This window comes from Arachis hypogaea, chromosome 16 (assembly GCF_003086295.3).
Source record: "Arachis hypogaea cultivar Tifrunner chromosome 16, arahy.Tifrunner.gnm2.J5K5, whole genome shotgun sequence".
Lineage (NCBI taxonomy): Eukaryota > Viridiplantae > Streptophyta > Magnoliopsida > Fabales > Fabaceae > Arachis > Arachis hypogaea.
In genome coordinates, this window is record NC_092051.1 from 22,986,014 (window position 1) to 23,005,333 (window position 19,320).

At 34.1% G+C, this 19,320-nt stretch overlaps 1 protein-coding gene and 1 long non-coding RNA gene across 2 annotated transcripts; one reads left to right on the forward strand and one right to left on the reverse strand.

Annotated features, from left to right (window-relative positions):
* The first annotated feature begins 745 nt into the window (after window positions 1-745).
* On the forward strand, window positions 746-4,115 carry LOC140180056 (protein FAR1-RELATED SEQUENCE 5-like). The gene is made up of 6 exons (XM_072220447.1): window positions 746-835; window positions 1,633-1,719; window positions 2,170-2,738; window positions 2,853-2,912; window positions 3,016-3,149; window positions 3,553-4,115. The coding sequence occupies exons 1-6, from the start codon at window positions 746-748 to the stop codon at window positions 4,113-4,115; spliced, it is 1,503 nt and encodes a 500-aa protein (XP_072076548.1).
* A 9,775-nt stretch (window positions 4,116-13,890) lies between these two features.
* On the reverse strand, window positions 13,891-16,757 carry LOC140179712 (uncharacterized). Its single transcript, XR_011873522.1, has 2 exons — window positions 16,581-16,757; window positions 13,891-14,163 (listed from the first exon to the last, which is right to left on the reverse strand). It is a non-coding gene; the product is annotated as an uncharacterized lncRNA (long non-coding RNA).
* Window positions 16,758-19,320: the final 2,563 nt, after the last annotated feature.

The following is a 19,320-nucleotide window of genomic DNA, read 5'->3' on the forward strand; positions in this document are numbered from 1 at the left end:
TGGGCCCTCAAAATACCATTTATATGTCCAACTTTTTGTGAGTTTACTGTTAATTTCTATAAAATTTTAAACTCAATACCCACCTAAACTAACAACTTTGCTTGCAAATAACTTTGAACAAAAGTATGATATCAAAAGATTGCATATGAAATTATGATCCTCCCTCATATCCCATTCTCTATTTCTACCGTGATTGTTGTGATAACCACACTAATTTGGTTAGTTCAATAAAAAATCATCATTATTTACTATGTATCCATCATTCTCATAATCATTTCATTAAAGTAACTAATCAAAATTCCGTTAATTAATTTGTTTAACTATATACCATTATTTAAATAGTCACATATGTATGTATGTTTAATTTTTAACAGACACCAATAAAGATAAAGCAATTCACACTAAAAAAAAATTCCATGCAAAATTCCAACTCAGCCTTTTATAAAGATAAAGCAATCCACACTAAAAAAGTATCAAGGCATGACATCTCTATTGCATCAGTATCTAGAAGGATTTTTTTCTTTACATGAATAAAAACAAAAATCTAAAAAAAATAATTTGCCACTAACCTTAAGTACTCCTAATGTACTCCCACTATAGTTAACTACCACAATCAGTCAATTATTAAAAAATACATAATCTAAATGACTGACATGAAAAAATACTTTATTTATATTTTTTTTCTGTCTCATGGTAGAATTGATAAAGAGGAAAAAAAAAAGGAAAGGTACCTAGAGCAGCTAGAATGAAAGCGATTTCATTTTTGCTCTACTCCTTCGCCTCAACTTTATCATCTAAAGACACAATTGCAGCTTTTTCAGTGGAGACCTTCAAAGTATGGAGGTAACTTGAACTAAATGGCTACTTTATATTAGTCACACAGTTAATAACTTGAAAGAAAGCACAACATTGAGCACGCAAAATAACAACTCAATCTACGGTTGAATAGATAAAAAAATAGTGGAACCGTAACACTCCAGAAAAATCATGGATGCTTATCAAAATGAAAAAAAAACCCTTTTTTGAAAAATTTCCTTCATCTCCAGCCCAAAATGCAATCTTTGCTAGTTTTTCCCTTTTCCCACACCCATCAACGTGAGATAAAGACCAAAATTGTCATCGTTAACATCGACTCCAGCCGCATGCAACAACTGATAATAGAGTCCCAATATGCCAATTAATCGAAACATAAAACTATATAACATACCTATAAGAGTCGGAGACAAGGCCAGTGGAGACTTTCGAAGTATGGAGGCAACTTGAACGAAATGACTGCTTCATATTTGTCACATTATTTACTAGTTGAAAGAAAGCACAACACCAAGCACGCAACATAGCAATTCAAACCACGGTTGAACAGATAACAAATCAGGGGAACCGTAACACACCAGAAAAATCATGGCTATTTATAAAAACGAAAAAAACCATTTCTTGATGCCTTCTCTTCATCTCTACCCCCCCAAAACATCATATTTTTCAAGATTTTCTCTTTTTTCTTTTTCCAAACCCATCAACGTGAGATAAAGACCAAAACTTTCATCGTTAACATCGACTCCAGCCACATGCAACAAAAGATAATGGACCCCAATATGCCAATTAATCGAAACATGAAACTAAATAACATACCTGTAGGAGTCGGAGACAAGGCTATGGGATGCTCCGATGATGAAGCTGCTGGGTTTCTCCTCTCTGCGTCTTTTCGTTTTTCTCGATTGTGAGGTTATGGATGGAATGAAATGGGGAGAAAAGTCTTGATCTTTCACTCGGGTTAATTTCTCGATCTTTTTGGATGTTAATCCATTAGACGAAAATTGCATTTTAATTGAAATAAATGTAGATGAGAGATTTTTAGGGATTTGATTGAGAGGAAACTGAAATTAATTTTGGGAATCAAATTAATTACACCAGGCATGGAGAAGAGGGTAGAGTGATAAGTATGTTATTAATAAGCAAGTGTACTCCACTCGCTTATCATGAGACTGGCATTTATTCTGTACTATATATATATTATACATTATTTTTTGGCTACTTAGCACTACCCAAAATGAAATTAGCACCTAAAATTACAGTAGTGTGTTTTATTTGTTATACTCGAAAGTGAAATTTGCTACTTTTGTATAGTTAACTATTAGGTAGAGTTTCATTTGTTTTTTTTTCTTTTTTTTCCAGGTCATAAACCAAGCCAGTGGTGACGAGGAGCTAGATCCCGAGGAGGGAATGTGCTTCGGAATATTAGAAGATGCGCGTGCATATTATTACCGATATGCGGCTAGGACTGGATTTGTCATCAAAATAAGAACCACCGGCTGGGAGAGTAGAAACGATCAGAGGGTGGTTGTTAATCAGGCTTTGCATTGTAACAGAGATGGATACCGCACATCCTGTGTAAAGGCACCCAAGAGAAGGAAAACGGTGGCCTCAACAAACTGCAAAATCCGTTGCTATTTGGCATTAGATAAGATGACAAGGAAGTGGAAGATTTCTCGAGTAGAGGTGTCCCACTCACACCCGCTCAATTCGAAGCTATCTGGAATGTTCTCAGCAAACCGTCAGCTAAGTATGCATGTGAAGGACATGATACAGCAAAATGACCAAGCTGGCATTAGACCGAGTAAGATGTACCAGGCACTAGCCAATGCCACCAGTGTCTCTGCCAACCTCACCTTTACGGAGAAGGATGTTAGAAATTACATTAGTCGTCACTTACGCATTTTCGGGGATGAGATGGATCCAAAAGAGTTACTTAAGCAATTCTCACGGATGAAGGAGCTCAATCCGAAATTTTTCTTTGAAATAGATGTGGACGAAAACCATAGCATTAGAAATGTGTTTTAGGCCGATTCTCGGTGTAGAGCTGCATGGAAATATTTTGGTGACATCGTGACGTTTGACACTACTTACAAGACTAATAGGTACCAAATTATTATTTTTTTGTTCGACTTAATTAGATTTTTTTCAGCTAAGGCATTTGGAGTTTCTACCTACATTACATGTTTTTATATTTCCATTGTTTAGATATGACATGCCGTTCGGGTCTTTCGTAGATGTCAACCAACATGGGATGTCTACGCTTCTTGGGTGCGCATTATTGTGGAATGAGGACATTCGTACATTCCAATGGCTTTTTCGTACTTGGTTGAAGTGCATGGGTAAGGCCCCCATATGTGTTATAACAGATCAATCCCTGCAGATGCATTCTGCATTAGAGACCACATTACCACACACACGCCATAGATGGTGCATATGGCATATCCTAAACAAGATACCAAACAAGCTGGTAGGTTACCGTCGTTTCGATCAGCTCAACACATGCATGAAGAGGATTGTGTTTGAATCCAAATCTAAGGACTCATTTGAGAGAGATTGGCACGATTTTATTGAAGAGTATGACCTCCACAATTCTAGGTGGCTAAATGGTAGTATAATATTCCGGTCCATTGCTGCCTCTGTGTGGCTTCATTATAGATGTTATTTTATACTCAATATGGATGTTGCACTTATGGGTTAACTTACGCTATTTTTTTCATTTTTGTTTTCCCTATTCATTGGCAGATATGTTTGCTGACCGACACATGTGGGTGCCAGTATTTTTCAAGAACGAATTCTGGGCTGGCATGAGGAGCACACAGCGTAGTGAGAGCATGCATTTAGTTTTCAATAAGTACTTAAACAGTAAGAGCTTTTTGTTGCAATTTGTTCGTCAATACCAAAACTGTGTTATAGACAAGGAGCAAAAGGAGCTTGAGTGTGACGCTGCTGATTTAAGGGGGATTATCCCTTGTGTTTTCAGCTCACCAATAGAGAAGCAGTTCCAAAGAGAATATACAAACTCCATGTTTCGAGACGTTCAGGATCAATTTATAAAAGAGGTCGATTGTGACATCTCCTCTATCAACCATCATGGCACAAGTATAGTTTGTGAAGTTGACCAACAAAAGATGGTGTTTGACATGTTAGTGTATAGCAGATACCAAGTCATGTATTGCTCGCAGTCATCAAAAGTTCAATGTGATTGCTTTAGGTTCCAATTGAATGGTATTCTATGCTGCCACAGTCTTGCTGTTCTTCTACATTTTCGTGTAACAGCAGTGTCCTCACAATACATTCTATCCTGATGGAGTAAGAATGTTAGTCGAAGACACACATACATCAGGAGCAGCATTGACATGGACCGTTCTGATGAAAGCATGACCATTTTTAGGGAATTGTGTTTAGATTTTTACAACGTTGCTCAGGATTTCGTGGCTACTCCAGAGGTTGCTGCTATATTGTGTGATGCCATGCACAGTGCTCGGCACAAGCTGAAAAAACACAAGAAATCTGAGCATCAAGCTGCACATGTACCAAGTGCGATTAACTCACATATGCGTGATGAGTGTCCCGTTAGCAGGGATGAGCTACAGGGCCCACGTCGTATTCCTACGCGAGGTCATCCAACATCCACCAGACTTGGGGCAGATCTAGAAAAATCTATTAAAAAGAGGGCATGCAAACACAAGAACAAGGTAAATATGAGATCTACCATTTTTTCCCGTCATTTGTTTATTTTAAGTGTGTTGAATGGATGATAAGTTATGATGTTATTTTTCAATATGATTTGTGTGTTAAGGGACCTAATGGTAATGCACAACCATCTCCTACCAATGTGGCATCTTCCTACAAAGATACGTAATAGGCTTGTTCAGAAATGACAGACAATTTGGCTACGCACTCTGGTTCCTTCATATTACTATTGAATTCATTCCATAACACCGAACAATTGTATATGTGTACCTAGTGTATTTTTCATAGCATTAATGTCATGTCCATTTATTTATTGTTTCTTCTTTTGTTTTATTTTTAAATTTTTTTTCACGGGAAGCATTTTTTGAGGATTCGAAGTTTAACAACACAACATATCATAAGCATTAGAGTTTAGCAACTACTTTGTACTTTGCCCATCATGATTTGGTGGTTTATTCGGTTTATTTTATATATTTTAATATACTCAACTTTATTTTACCTTACTACAACTTTATATACCATTATTAAACAAAATATAATAACAGACTTGACCAACTAATATACAACTTTTTTATTCTTTTACTCTTTTTTACTATTATTATTTGTTACTAATATTTAAAATAATAAATATTCAGTTGATAATTTGATCATTATAATAATAATTTGGTGCATTACATGAAGTTTAAAATTGAATTTTAAAAGTATCCGTACACAATAAGGTCTTTATTTTATTATTTAAAAGTATCCGTACACAATAACATCCTCTAATTTATTAGAATAACAACTACGATCGAGCGTTTATTGCTTGGGCATAGATATTTTTAGCTGGCTGTTAAGTATGGATAATTTTAAAGTTTAATTAAAAAATTTTGAGTAGATATTCGAAAGAAAGTTCAAACTTCAATCAACGTGTTCTCGATCTGAGCAAAAACAAGCCAAACACATATAAAAAAATAAACTAAGAATTTAAAAACAATTCTTTTCATACATAATTATTTACTGTGATATTGAATTCTTGTGTTTTTTTTTCCAGTCCAAATCCAAAAAACATTCGCAAGTATTTCATGATAAAATCCAGTAAATCCTGCAACCATATTAACCGTAAATACAGACAGCAACTCTAGTCCTAATTAATTATTTGTAGATATATTTACCCTTCTGTCTAGTATAGGTAACCGTTTAAAAAAGATGCACCCGCTTTTAGTTTAAATCCGATAACATCCATCTGTATTCCATGATAACATCCATTAAATTCTGAAATCAAATTAACAGAAAACACACACAGACCAACTCTAATCTCAATTTATGTCTTATAGTTCCGTTTAGCTTTCTTAGCCCGTTCTGCCCTTCGAACCAGTGATCTTGTCCTTGGATTCGTCCAAGGGTCTTCAATATTTTTCTCCTTTCCCCTATCCTCCACATGACGACATGGTACATTGAGTACACCCTCAAACTCACTCCTAGCGATGTTGTCTTTGCAAATTAGTATGTCAGTTACAATTTATTTCCGAATTTGTTGCAGCTGGGCCTGTGGTGACAAAACAGATGTATTTGTGTTTGGTATAAAATACTTTAAAGAAGCAAATATAAATCCCACCATCATAAGTAGAATTCATCCAAAAAGAGTTATTTATCAATTATTAAATACGCAAATAAGTATCAGCATATGTTTTGGATTTCACTAACCGTCATCCAAATAGGCATGTTCAATTCATCCTCTACCAAGCTCTTTGGATCCTACATTTCCATCCATTTAATGACATATACGCCACAGTCCCACCTATGCAACACAAATAACAAAAAGTCGTGCCAATATATTAAAATTTTTGCGTGGGTTGATTTTTTTAACCCTTCTTCGTTTTCATCTCTAGACTTGCCGATTTGGCTGTTTTTGGTGCCTTGTTTCATAGCAACACTCATAGCCCTCAACTGTGAACACTACATTCGGGTCTACAGTTGCTGCTAACTCTTGGAGAAGAAAGCCCTTCGACAAGCCAGATAGAAAAAATTAGGGAGAAAAATATAAAAAAAAATACATGCAAGGCAACACCTAACACCCAAAAAAATATGCATCATCAAATCTATTCTCACTTACTACATATTTATCTATTTTCTCTCGGCGCTCGAAGTTTGGGCCATTGTGCATGGAGTCTAAAACCCATAGGTTATCAGTCTGCCGGTGGAGTACATATAGCCACCAGTGATCATCTCGACACACTGGAACAAACCACTTCATTGTTGAATAAAGCATGTTAGCATATAGTTATTTTCTTCGCATTCTTGTAATGAAAAATAGATTTTGTGTGTGGATAAGTAAGTACGTGAATTACTTACATATTTAACTTGTTTCGCCTTCCCCGCATCAAACCAGTGCTGCCCGCGGCCCATGAAGCTGCTAAGAATAGGGACAAAACCAATGTTCGTCCCGACACATCGTTTAATATTATCATCAGTCAATATTAGGGCCTGCAAACCCATTTTTCATTAGTTAAACACGTAACGAAATAATTTAGAGCATCCTTCACCGAGGCAACTATGGGTATTAATTAATATTAAGTGGGTAAGGACAGATTACATTAACCATTAGTCTCGACAGAATACAGTAAAAATCTGTGCAAACCTTGCGTTGCTCAAAGCATTGAACATGGCACAACAGTAATCAACCACCTGAATAGAATAAATGTATTGTATTTCATAGCACTTTAATGCAGAACACATACTCAGCAATTGATTACAGTTTTTTTATTTGCTCTTACCGTAACGCTTACTCTTCTACGCCATCCCAATGATTGAAGGTCCGCTCGCTGTAGCTAAACATCATCACTATTGCGAATCCACGCGAGCGTGTTATTCTTTGCACCCCAACGATCTATCACCCACTTGTATATCCTATTCATGTCATTACCTGTAGGCCTTGCAGCACCCCCAGATGTCATTAGTGTCTCCACTACATGTTTTGTTTTTCTTATGTTTTCTGGTGCTTCAGGTTCCGGAGTCGCATTTCGTTCATTTGTTACCGGAGATCCCGGCATTGAGTCTGGTATCTGCATCTGAGTGATGCCAAGCGAGAATGATGGGATTGGAAAGTCAGCTTGAGCTGGGTCCTCTGGCGCAACATACACTACCATTGCAAGTTCTCCCGATTCCTTGCACATTCATTAACAATTAAGTGCTCTTAACAATTAAGTGCTCTTAACTAAGCGCGAACTAAAATAAAGAAAGTTGTGTAACCAGCATAAGATTATATGGGTAACATCTATTATTGATTAAACATTCCACCTCAAAAGCAGGAAAGAGTCAGAGATAAAAAGTCATGCACCTACTATAATTATCAATAATTTGTATTATTGTTAAATTCATCTAACTTGCCTTTTTTTTAAGGTCCTTCATCAACATTATCATCTATTCCGTTTCCAACAGGTGTGTCAAGCATTGTCTTATCCCCTGTGGGCATTTCAGCACATCTCTTCCTCATACTCAAAGTATTCCCCCTAATGGACCTTTTTTGGGACTCTTGATTATAGTTTCTGTTTAAATAAATTAGAAGTTGAGCTGCTATAGGTGATAATAACAAAAGATACCTGATACAAATCTGATCTGATCAAGTAAATCTAGTACGCTTATATGTGTAAATGATGTTAATTCGAAAGTTTATCCAAAGCTTCTTCGTACAGAATAAAGTAAAGAATGGATAGTAACATCTGCAGTGCCAACCAGTTAGCAACCAGAATGCCACACAGATAACATCGGGTGTGAGGTATGCATAACATCCCAATTTAAATGATAAATATTAGCTATTCAAACTCCTATTCTAGATAAATCTACAAGTTACAACCCCTATTGTTTCCATCCTTATCAATTAAGCTCAATATTATATGTAGGTAACGTATATTAAAATTACATTATAGATGGTAAAATTTCATATACAAACAAATGTAATGATTAATTATGTCAATGCAGATGACCAAATAAAAAAGAATTATACTAGTATACTATTAAAATGAGGCAGGTTAGAGCTTTAAAATTGCATACTATAACTGAAAATTCAGTAACTTACCTTTCCTCGGAAGGCCCTTCATCAACATTATCATCTGTTGCATTTACCATTGGCGTGTTGGCCAATGTCTCCTCCCCTGTGGGCGTTTCCATACATGTCTTGTTCATACACACTTTATCCCCCCCCCCCCAATGCATCCGTCTTGTGAATCTTGGCTACAATTTCTGTTTAAATAAATTGAAAGATGAACAACTATAAGTGATAATAAAAAAGGTCACCTAGTACAAATATAATCCGATCAAGTAAATCTAGTACACCCAAATATATAAATGAGTTTAATTCGAAATTTTACCCAAGGCTACTTCGTTCCAAGTATAGTACAAAATGGACATTAACATCCGTAATTCCAATCAGTTAACATCCATAAGGCCACAGGGATAACATCAGGTGTCAAGCATACATAACATCCAAACTAATAAGATAAAAATTAGCTATTTGAAATACTATTTAAAGTAACTAGTATTGGCATTACTTAGATATTTATTTAATTGGAATAATGCTCATCAAACTGTCATCCATGTTGCACATTAAAACCAAAGCAGCTTAGTAAAAGGTATTTAGCTATGCACATAAGGGAGAGGACACATAGTTTTCAAAGTTATTATGTTATGAAATGAATGCTAAAACACAAAAAGATGTATTTACATGTGTAAGGTCTATTGCCATGCTCAAGATAAGTAACTCCAACAGTTTTTTAAAGATAGATCTACAAGTTACAGCATCAATATCACGCTTTTAAAATTAGATAAATAACTAATTACTCTATACATGGTAAAACTTTATATACGGTTAAAAAGATGCAAAATCTAAAAAATATTTATACTATAATACTATTAAAAAGACGCAGGTTAGATCAATAAAATTTTATAACAAAAATGAAAAATTATTGAATTGCCTTTTTTTTGAAGGATGTTCATCAAATTTAGCCGGTGATGCATGACGAGCCGGTACGTTGGTCTCATTTTCATCTACCGTGGGAGCTTCTTTACGAGTCTTTCTATTAGAATTTCTTCTTTTTCCTAATGCATCATCTCTTTGATACACGGTTGTGCTTTTTCGGTAACCTAGACATATTCCCAATTAAATTTAGAAGCCCCTACAGTGGACATAGTATAAGTTTTATTTTCGTTAGAGCGTAAAAGAAGTTATACGATTAACATATCTTTCACAGTTATCACTATTAAAAGATTATATATCTATCATACGCCTCAACAAGTGAGATGTACTTTCCTCTCCATCCATCTTCTTCAGATCAGCAAGCGACCAGTCTACGATCCACGGTTCTCTCCCATTATATCTTCCTAAATCTCCATTCTTATTAGCATGGAGATATATAATCTGAAAGTTATAGTAATTGCTATAAACAAGGTATACTATAAAATAACAAACAACAAATCAAAGGTTAGAGATATACGGCTCACCAGTAATGCGAACATACATACATCCATCTACTGTCTTCTTCCCTACATCCTGAAACCTCAAAACTCCCTCAATTAGAAAATCATAAATGTACCTCGCCCAATATATCTTCCTTGGGTTCGATACATCAATGGCAGCCCGTATATGTATGTCTGAAATGGTGGCCTTTGGCGAGGGAAAGAACAAACACTTCGCTATCAACATGATGAACTGTCTCCGGAAGTTGATTCTATCGGCGTCGGACTGCATCGCGCATGTGATAACATCCCTTTTCAAATTTGTTCGTGTCTTTCCTGTGAAGCTGTTAACAAGTCGGTACTCTACTGGTGTTCTGGAATTTTAAAACTATTCCCTACCAAACACAAAATGAGTCCATGCAGTCCAAATCTTTAATGGCTAATTTTACCGAAAATATATACTCAACAAGATTATTGTGGATATTTTTTTTTCCTTTTCTCCCTATTTTATTTGGGGAGTTCTTACCATAGTTCGGTAGTCCAAAACACCGCGCAATTGATTGAACCGATATGGGAATTTTTCTTATTCTGACGATCAAAGACTTCTCATCCCGACTATATGATGATGCTAATGCCACCATCATATCTTGGTTGACAGCCCATTCAGGCACATCTTGCAGCCAGCCAAATCCCATGTTCTGCACCTTCATTGTTTTCTCTCTGCCTGCGTCTGAACCTAATTGCTTCATAACTGAAGCCACGCAACATGGCAAGCACTTAGATACCATTATTTTCTACACAAACATTCATAATCAGCACAAAGTGACAACGAAGGAGAATGTCAGTTTTAACATTTACTATTAAAACACAATATTCCGAGTTTATAGTTAATTCACTGCTAACCATTCAACGTACCTTTTTTGGTCCACCAGTTTTTTTTTTTTGCGGTCCTCTTTTGTGAATGTTATTCTTATGTGTCTCTTTTTTGCTCCTGGTACGAGCCATGCCTACTTGTTTCTTGAACACCTGTTCACAAGCAACTGCTATATATACTCAAATAACCCACTTAAATTAATCATTAACATACCAACATGTTTATCAATAGCATAGATACGCTAACAACTTTAATTAGTATAACATCTATAATTGAAACATATCTTGCTCTATCATTATACTATCACAGTGGCCCCTCAAAAATACCATTCACATGTCCAACTTTTTGTGATTTTACTGTTAATTTCTATAAAATTTTAAATTCGATATCCACCTGAACTAACAACTTTGTTTGCAAATAACTTTGAACAAAAGTATGATATCAAGAGATTGCATATGAAATTATGATCCTCCCTCATATCCCATTTTCTATTTCTACCGTGATTATTGTGATAACCACACTAATTAGGTTAGTTCAATACAAAAATCATGATTATTTACTATGTATCCATCATTCTCATAATCATTTCACTAAAGTAACTAATCAAAATTCAGTGAATTAATTTGTTTAACTATATACCATTATTTAAATAGTCATATATGTATGTATGTTCAATTTTTAACAGACACCAATAAAGATAAAGCAATTCACACTAAAAAAATTTCATGCAAAATTCCAACTCAACCTTTTTATAAAAGATAAAGCAATCCACACTAAAAAAATATCAAGGTATGACATCTCTATTGCATCCGTATCTAGAAGGATTTTTTTTCTTTACATGAATAAAAACAGAAATCTAAAAAAAAAAAAATAATTTGCCACTAACCTTAAGTACTCCTAATGTACTCCCATTATAGTTAACTACCATAATCAGTCAACTATTAAAAAATACATAATCTAAATGACTGACATGAAAAAAATACTTTTTGTTCATATTTTTTTTCTGTCTCATGGTAGAATTGATAAAGAGGAAAAAAAATGAAAGGTACCTGGAGCAGCTAGAATGAAAGCGATTTCGTTTTTGCTCTACTCCTTCGCCTCAACTTTATCATCTAAAGATACAATTGCGGCTTTTTCAGTGGAGACCTTCAAAGTATGGAGGTAACCTGAACTAAATGGCTACTTTATATTAGTCACATAGTTAATAACTTGAAAGAAAGCACAACATTGAGCACGCAAAATAGCAACTCAATCTACGGTTGAATAGATAAAAAATTAGTGGAACTGTAACACTCCAGAAAAATCATGGATGCTTATCAAAATGAAAAAAAAGCCCTTTTTTGAAAAATTTCCTTCATCTCCAGCCGAAAATACCATCTTTGCAAGTTTTTTCCTTTTCTCACACCCATCAACGTGAGATAAAGACCAAAATTTTCATCGTTAACATCGACTCCAGCCGCATGCAACAACTGATAATGGAGCCCCAATATGCCAATTAATCGAAACACAATTAATCGAAACATAAAACAATATAACATATCTATAGGAGTCAGAGACAAGGCCAGTGGAGACTTTCGAAGTATGGAGGCAACTTGAACGAAATAGCTGCTTCATATTTATCACATTATTAAATACTTGAAAGAAAGCACAACACCAAGCACGCAACATAGCAATTCAAACCACGGTTGAACAGATAAAAAATCAGGGGAACCGTAACACACCAGAAAAATCATGGCTACTTATGAAAACGGAAAAAAAACCCATTTCTTGATGCCTTCCCTTCATCTCCACCCCCAAAACATCATCTTTTTCAAGCTTTTCCCTTTTTCCTTTTCCCAAACCCATCAACGTGAGATAAAGACCAAAACTTTCATTGTTAACATCGACTCCAGCCACATGCAACAACAGATAGTGGAGCCCCAATATACCAATTAATCGAAACATGAAACTAAATAACATACCTATAGGAGTCGGAGTCAAGGCTATGGGATGCTCCGATGACGAAGCTGTTGGGTTTCTCCTCTCTGCGTCTTTTCGTTTTTCTCGATTGTGGGATTTTGGATGGAATGAAATGGGGAGAAAAGTCTTGATCTTTCACTCGGGTTAATTTCTCGGTCTTTTCGGATGTTAATCCATTAGACAGAAATTGCATTTTAATTGAAATAAATGTAGATGAGAGATTTTTAGGGATTTGATTGAGAAAAAACTGAAATTAATTTTGCGAATCAAATTAATTACTCCAGGCATGGAGAAGAAGGTAGAGTGATAAGTATGTTATTGATAAGCAAGTGTACTCTACTCGCTTATCATGAGACTGGCATTTATTCTGTACTATATATATATTATACATTATTTTTTTGGCTACCTAGCACTACCCATATTACAAGTGCTGTACGGAGTAATAAATAAACGTTATCCTCAGCTCGCATATACGCACCATGCATGTAGTTTATTGATTTAGCTAGCTAACGGAATATTATTAGTATTCAATTTATCCAATCATCTTCTTCTTGTACAAGAAATTCAAATAGTTATAGATGAACTGATGATGAGTCATCAAAGGCCATGAGATCTGACGATGACAAAGTGTTAGTGTTGTAATTATGGTTATGAATCATCATCATCAACAAGTAGTGCCCCTTCTGTTGTCGCAGCTCAAATACCCAAGCTCTAATTGATTCTAGCTCTACTTTCAATTCCTCAATCATCTTTTGCAACTGAAAAATAGCTCCACTACTCCCATAAACTAGATCTCTAAGCCTTGCCTTCGCCTCATATATAAGCCATCGCTTTTACAACATCCTCTCTCTGTCTCTTCAACTGTAACACCTTATCACACAGAATTTTATGCTTAAGTCATAAGACAGAAGTGGTGAGGTATTACGACTTCTAAAAAATAAAATTATATATATATATAATATAATATAATATAACTGAAAAAGATTTAAAACTAGGAACCTTTGAAAAAAAGTTAAAACAAAAGTGGTAAAACGAAAAGTGCAACATTCACGAAGCAACAACATACACGATGCTATGTAAGAGTAAGCTAACAAGGATATATATACTAAAGAGTTCCAAAATGAAAATAACAAGGCTCATGACTTGGCTCGCAAAGATAAACCGGCCAGAGCACATAAGTATATATATATATATAAAAGAACCCAAAACACAAAGTTTACAGAACCTGTTTCTCCTTAATAACCTCTAAGAAGAAGTTAATACATCATTTAAATAATAAGTGGAGATAATAAGTATCTATATAAATACATATAACCAAAATAAAGTCTCAACAGCTCAAGGATCTTCGCTATCAGAAGCTTCCAGCATGCATGCCTCAGTGAAGTGCCTCACGTCTTGCATATGAAAATCACAAAATCCGAATGGGGTGAAAACTGGAGGTTCTCAACATGGTAACAGTGCTCACATATCTAACATATAATGTTCCAGAAAAGCCGAAGGCAATACTAGAACTTCCGACATATAATTAAATCTTATAACATAACTAAACCATAAAATAAATCAGGCAACTAGCTAAGGTCTTCAGACTATCTAATACTCCCCAATCCAACTCCTCCGAACCTCGCAACCGCCACCGGAAACAGTTGTTACAAACACATTTATTACATACAGGCATTTACAGCAGATAAACAAGTAGCAAGTAGTTATGCAATCAATTAGGCATTCCAAACAAAAACATACCAAACAAACATATAGATGCATATGATGCATGCTTGTCCTATTGGCTGATGAGTCTCATCTGTCGGTTATAAAGCCAACCCGACAAGTCCTGGTAGCTAACCATTAGACTGCCCCTCTGTCGTGCATCCCCAACTCGAGTAATTCTCAAACATAATCATATAACACCCACACTGGTGTTTATCCATGGGGGCGAACTCGTCCAAAACTTTTACAGTGTTCGGCCACACTTACGACATAGGATCAGCAGAGTATCGAGTCTCAACCTGGAGCACGTGGAGGCTAGTCACTGCTTTCACCCAGGAAAACTCGTATCTCAGATATTTGGAAGTGCAATAATCACATTATCAATCAATAATCATACTTATTCATGCTCAGCCATAATTCAATATCAATAAACTCATCCGACTCATAGCATAATCCACAACCAACGATAATTCATTATCATATACAGCCATCCAGCTCATCACATAAACAGCACTTCCACCATCATCATCAGCAAACTCATATAATAATCATCAATCATGATTTATCACTAATTCACACCTTACTTCATCCACAAGTTACCTTCCTCACAGCCCTCACTATACTTCATTACCCAAAATCCATCTACAAGGCTTTAAACAAGAGAAAATAAGGTTTTAAAAGCTCGAGGAATGCCTTATAAATCAAAAATCAAAATTTGGAAGAAAACAGGGCTTCGCGTACGCAAGCCATATCACGCGTACGTGGGAACGAATTTTTTCTCAAGATGCGTATGCATCCCTCGTCCACGTACGCAAGTACACTGGACAGAGACGAACGTCCGTGTACGCCGTCGTGTGCCCACATACGCGAGTGTCCCATTTGGCCCAAGATGCATATGTAGCACCTGCTCGCGTACGCGCGTGCATCAAATAGAAATGAATGGCCGCGTATGATGAGGGTCCGCGTATGCATGTATAGCAGAAACTTTAAAAAGTTGTTGTGTCCAAGATTTTCAACTTTGTATACCAAACTTTGATTGAACATAACTTTCTTGTTTTAAAATATTTTCCTCCGTTCTTCGAATGACGTAAACATCTCGGACTAAATTTTCTTTCTAAATAAATTTAATACAAATCGAAGGTCATAAGATCAAGTTATATTCTGCCAAAGTTGGTCAAAAATATAGTTTTCATAAAACTTTACAATCCCTCCATTTTCAAAACTTAACCATTCCAAACCATTTTAAAACCAACCCCAAACCTTATCAATTCAGCATTACATATTTTCCAATACATATTTTCAATTTTATCATTCAATCCACAACCTACTAATTCTTCACTTTCATCAATCTCAAATCAACAATTCAATTCAAAATACATCCAATATTCAAGTTCAATACTATACAATATGCATCATTAATTACTTATACCAATTACAACATCAACTTAGTCCCCAACATGGTACCAATAACAAATTCAATTTTACTAACCATTTTACATAAAACAAGTCAAACACATCATACATACAAGTCTCTATCACAAGTTCACAACCTCCAATAATCAATAACCACATACATAATAATACAATCCACCTCACCCAATCAACAACATCAACAATTCAAATCCTATCCTAGGATCACTAGCTTAAGTTTTCATATTACATTATATTTTAGATACGAGAAACCAAAACCATACCTTGACCAATTTTCCGATAAAACCTGGAATACTTCCAATTCACTTTTTCCTCAAACTTTCAAGACTCCAACACCTCTCAAATAGATTTTTCAGCACAAAAATCCACTCCAAGCTTCTGAGACCCCAATTAAGCTCCAACATCACAAGTTTTGACCTCCAATTGATTTTCTTACCAACAACATTCAATTTAAACCACGTATATCACTATAATTAATCTCTAAACTCAAAATCTCAATAATTTTATAAGAGGGTTAGGGTTCTTATCTTGCTCACAGCTTAAGTGAGCCACACCTAACAAAATCCACAAGCTAATTCGAATCTAAACACCGAAATTAAACAATTCTCAACATAATTATTCATTAAATTCGAAATTTAGAGAAGAGGAAACTGAAATATAGAAGTAGTTTTTATACCTTATAATGTATTGGGTTTTGTAGAGCTCGATGCTCCGGTCGCATGACCGCAAACGGTTTGGCGATTGAAGCTCCGAATCAAAAGTTATGTGGATTTGAATATCAAGTGAAGGTTTATGTTTTTGGAAGAGTGTTCTTCCCTTACATGTATGGTTTCAGCGTGTTTGCTGAACGAGGGAAAGAGAATGAGTTGAAGCTCACTAAGTTAAGTGGGTTAGTTGCGCCCACGGGCCCGTTTTTGGTCCGGTTCGATCGGTTTAGCCCGTTCGACCTAATTTTGGGCTAAATTTTTTAAAATTAGTGTTGAAATTCTCGTTTTAATTAGCTCTATCATATTAAACCATAAAAACTACAGTTCTAATTTTCTAGAATAAATTTTAATTTATGAGTTAATTATATATTAATTAACCGGATTTTACATCAACTACCTACAATATACAATCATACGTGTCAAAACCGAACTGATAATCGAACCAGTTAGATTATTGATTTACTGATTTATTAGTTCAACCAATAAGTTATTGGTTGAACTGACAAAACCAATCTTACATAAATAAAAAATATAAAATAGTTATATATATATATATATATATATATATTCACTAATATTTTAAAAAACAATAACGTTTTAACAAATTATAATCAACAAGTTATAATTTGATTATTATTAAATAAATATATAAAATTTTAGTATTTTTTCATAATAAAGATTTTTTAATTTTATTTTTATATTAAAGTAAATATTTTTTATTTTAATAACTAACTAATTAGTTTATATTTATTATATTGATATATACTATATGTATTTATTGAAAATTAATATTAATAAATATCATATAATCATAAAAAATAATTATATTGTGATTAATAAAAATATTTGATATTTTTATTTATACAAATTTAATGACATTTATATTAATAATTATGAATAATAAAAAATATAATTAATTTAAATATAAGTGAATATAAAATTAAAATAATATCTAAAAAATTATTGTACATTTTTACTATATAATTAATAATTCGTATTTAAAATAATAAAAAATAATATATCTTAGTGGCAAGAAGAACATGCAGGACCCAAGTTCTTACAACTATGCATACAATAACATGCATCATCGTCTTATATTAGCTATTAACCATAAAGAAGACCCAAGTTCTTACAACTATGCATACAATAACATGCATCATCGTCTTATATTAGCTATTAACCAGCAAATCAATTTTTTTAGGCAAACTTTACATGATCAATAAAAAAATTATTTTTTTATCAATAAATTCTTATGACCCTCTAGTATTTCTTTTTATTTAATTCGAAATACTAAAAATTATATTCTAAATTCTATATTTTAAATTATAAATTCTAATAGTATTAAAATAAAAGGGTAAAACATATTTTTTTGTCTTTAAAGTTTGTTTAAAATTTTAAAAATACTCATAAATTTTATTTTATTTTAATTTTGTCCTAGAAACTTTCGAATTGTATCGTATATATTTTTGACAGACTAATTTTTTAAAAAATTTAGGACCAATTTAGCAATAATATAATTTGACAACAACAATCTTTAACATAAGCAAACTACAGTTGTCATATATTATTACCTGGATTGAACTTAAATTTTGTGAAAATTTAGCTGGAGTATATTTGATGCAAATCGAAAACTTTAAAGACAAAATTAAAACAAAATAAAATTTAAGAATACTTTTAAAATTTTTAATAAACTTTGAAGACAAAAAAATATATTTACCTTAAAATAAAGTGTTAACTAATACCGATAATAAGTATTGTAAGTGATATAAGTGAAGTAGGATATAGGTAGAAAATCAAGATCAAGAAGTGTTTATTGAGATCGTTACTTTAAGTACACATTATTATTGTACATGATTCTGCATCTATATAATGCAAAGGTATTTGGTCTTGTAAACACATTATTATTGATTCTCTGCATCTAATGTAACTGATATTCAATTCTTTACTTTTCTTTGAGTTTATTCAAGACGTGTTATGGTATCTAGAGCCAAAAAATCAAGATCTTGATCATGGCCGTCATTCTCTCAACTTCATCTTCTACTAAACAACCTTTACTTCCTATTGCTGAGAAGTTAGAAGATTCAAATTTCAACACATGGAAGCTTACTATCTAGAGTCTCTCTATGCAAAATCATCTTGAGTGGCCAAATGCTCCTACTCGATTTGAATTAGTCCCAAAGCCTCAACCTGCATTAGCAGCTAAAGCAGATTCAACCTCTAAAATAGATTCACCAATTGAAGCCTCAACTACTGATCTTCTTTAAGAAACCGAAGCATTCAAAGCATGGAAGCAAGATGATCTATCTTTCACTACGTGGCTGATGGCCTTAATGACCAACCCTTACAAGAACAAGATTCTCCATTGTCACAGATTCTATAATGCCTGGGCCACTATCATTAATTTTTTCTCCACCACATCAAAGACCCGCATTTAGAATCTCAAATCACAGAATAAGTGTGTCAAGAATATTGGCACCATTACTGATTACCTATCCAAAATTAGAAAACTCATAGATACTCTTTCTGCAATTGGCTACCAGCTTGATGATGATGATCACATTCAAACAATCACTGATGGTCTCCCTGAGGATTATAATGGATACATAACCGCAGTAATGTCCAGATTAGAAACATTCTCAGTCGCTGAAGCTGAAACTTTTTTGCACGCATATGAAGACATGCTCGAACGTTTTAAAACTCCATCCCACC

Coding starts and splice junctions, on each gene's coding strand:
- LOC140180056 (XM_072220447.1), top strand. CDS start 746: ATGAAAGCGATTTCATTTTTGCTCTACTCCTTCGCCTCAACTTTATCA. Junction 836..1,632: donor TTTCAGTGGAGACCTTCAAA/GTATGGAGGTAA, acceptor ACATACCTGTAG/GAGTCGGAGACAAGGCTATG. Junction 3,150..3,552: donor TACTTGGTTGAAGTGCATGG/GTAAGGCCCCCA, acceptor ATTCATTGGCAG/ATATGTTTGCTGACCGACAC.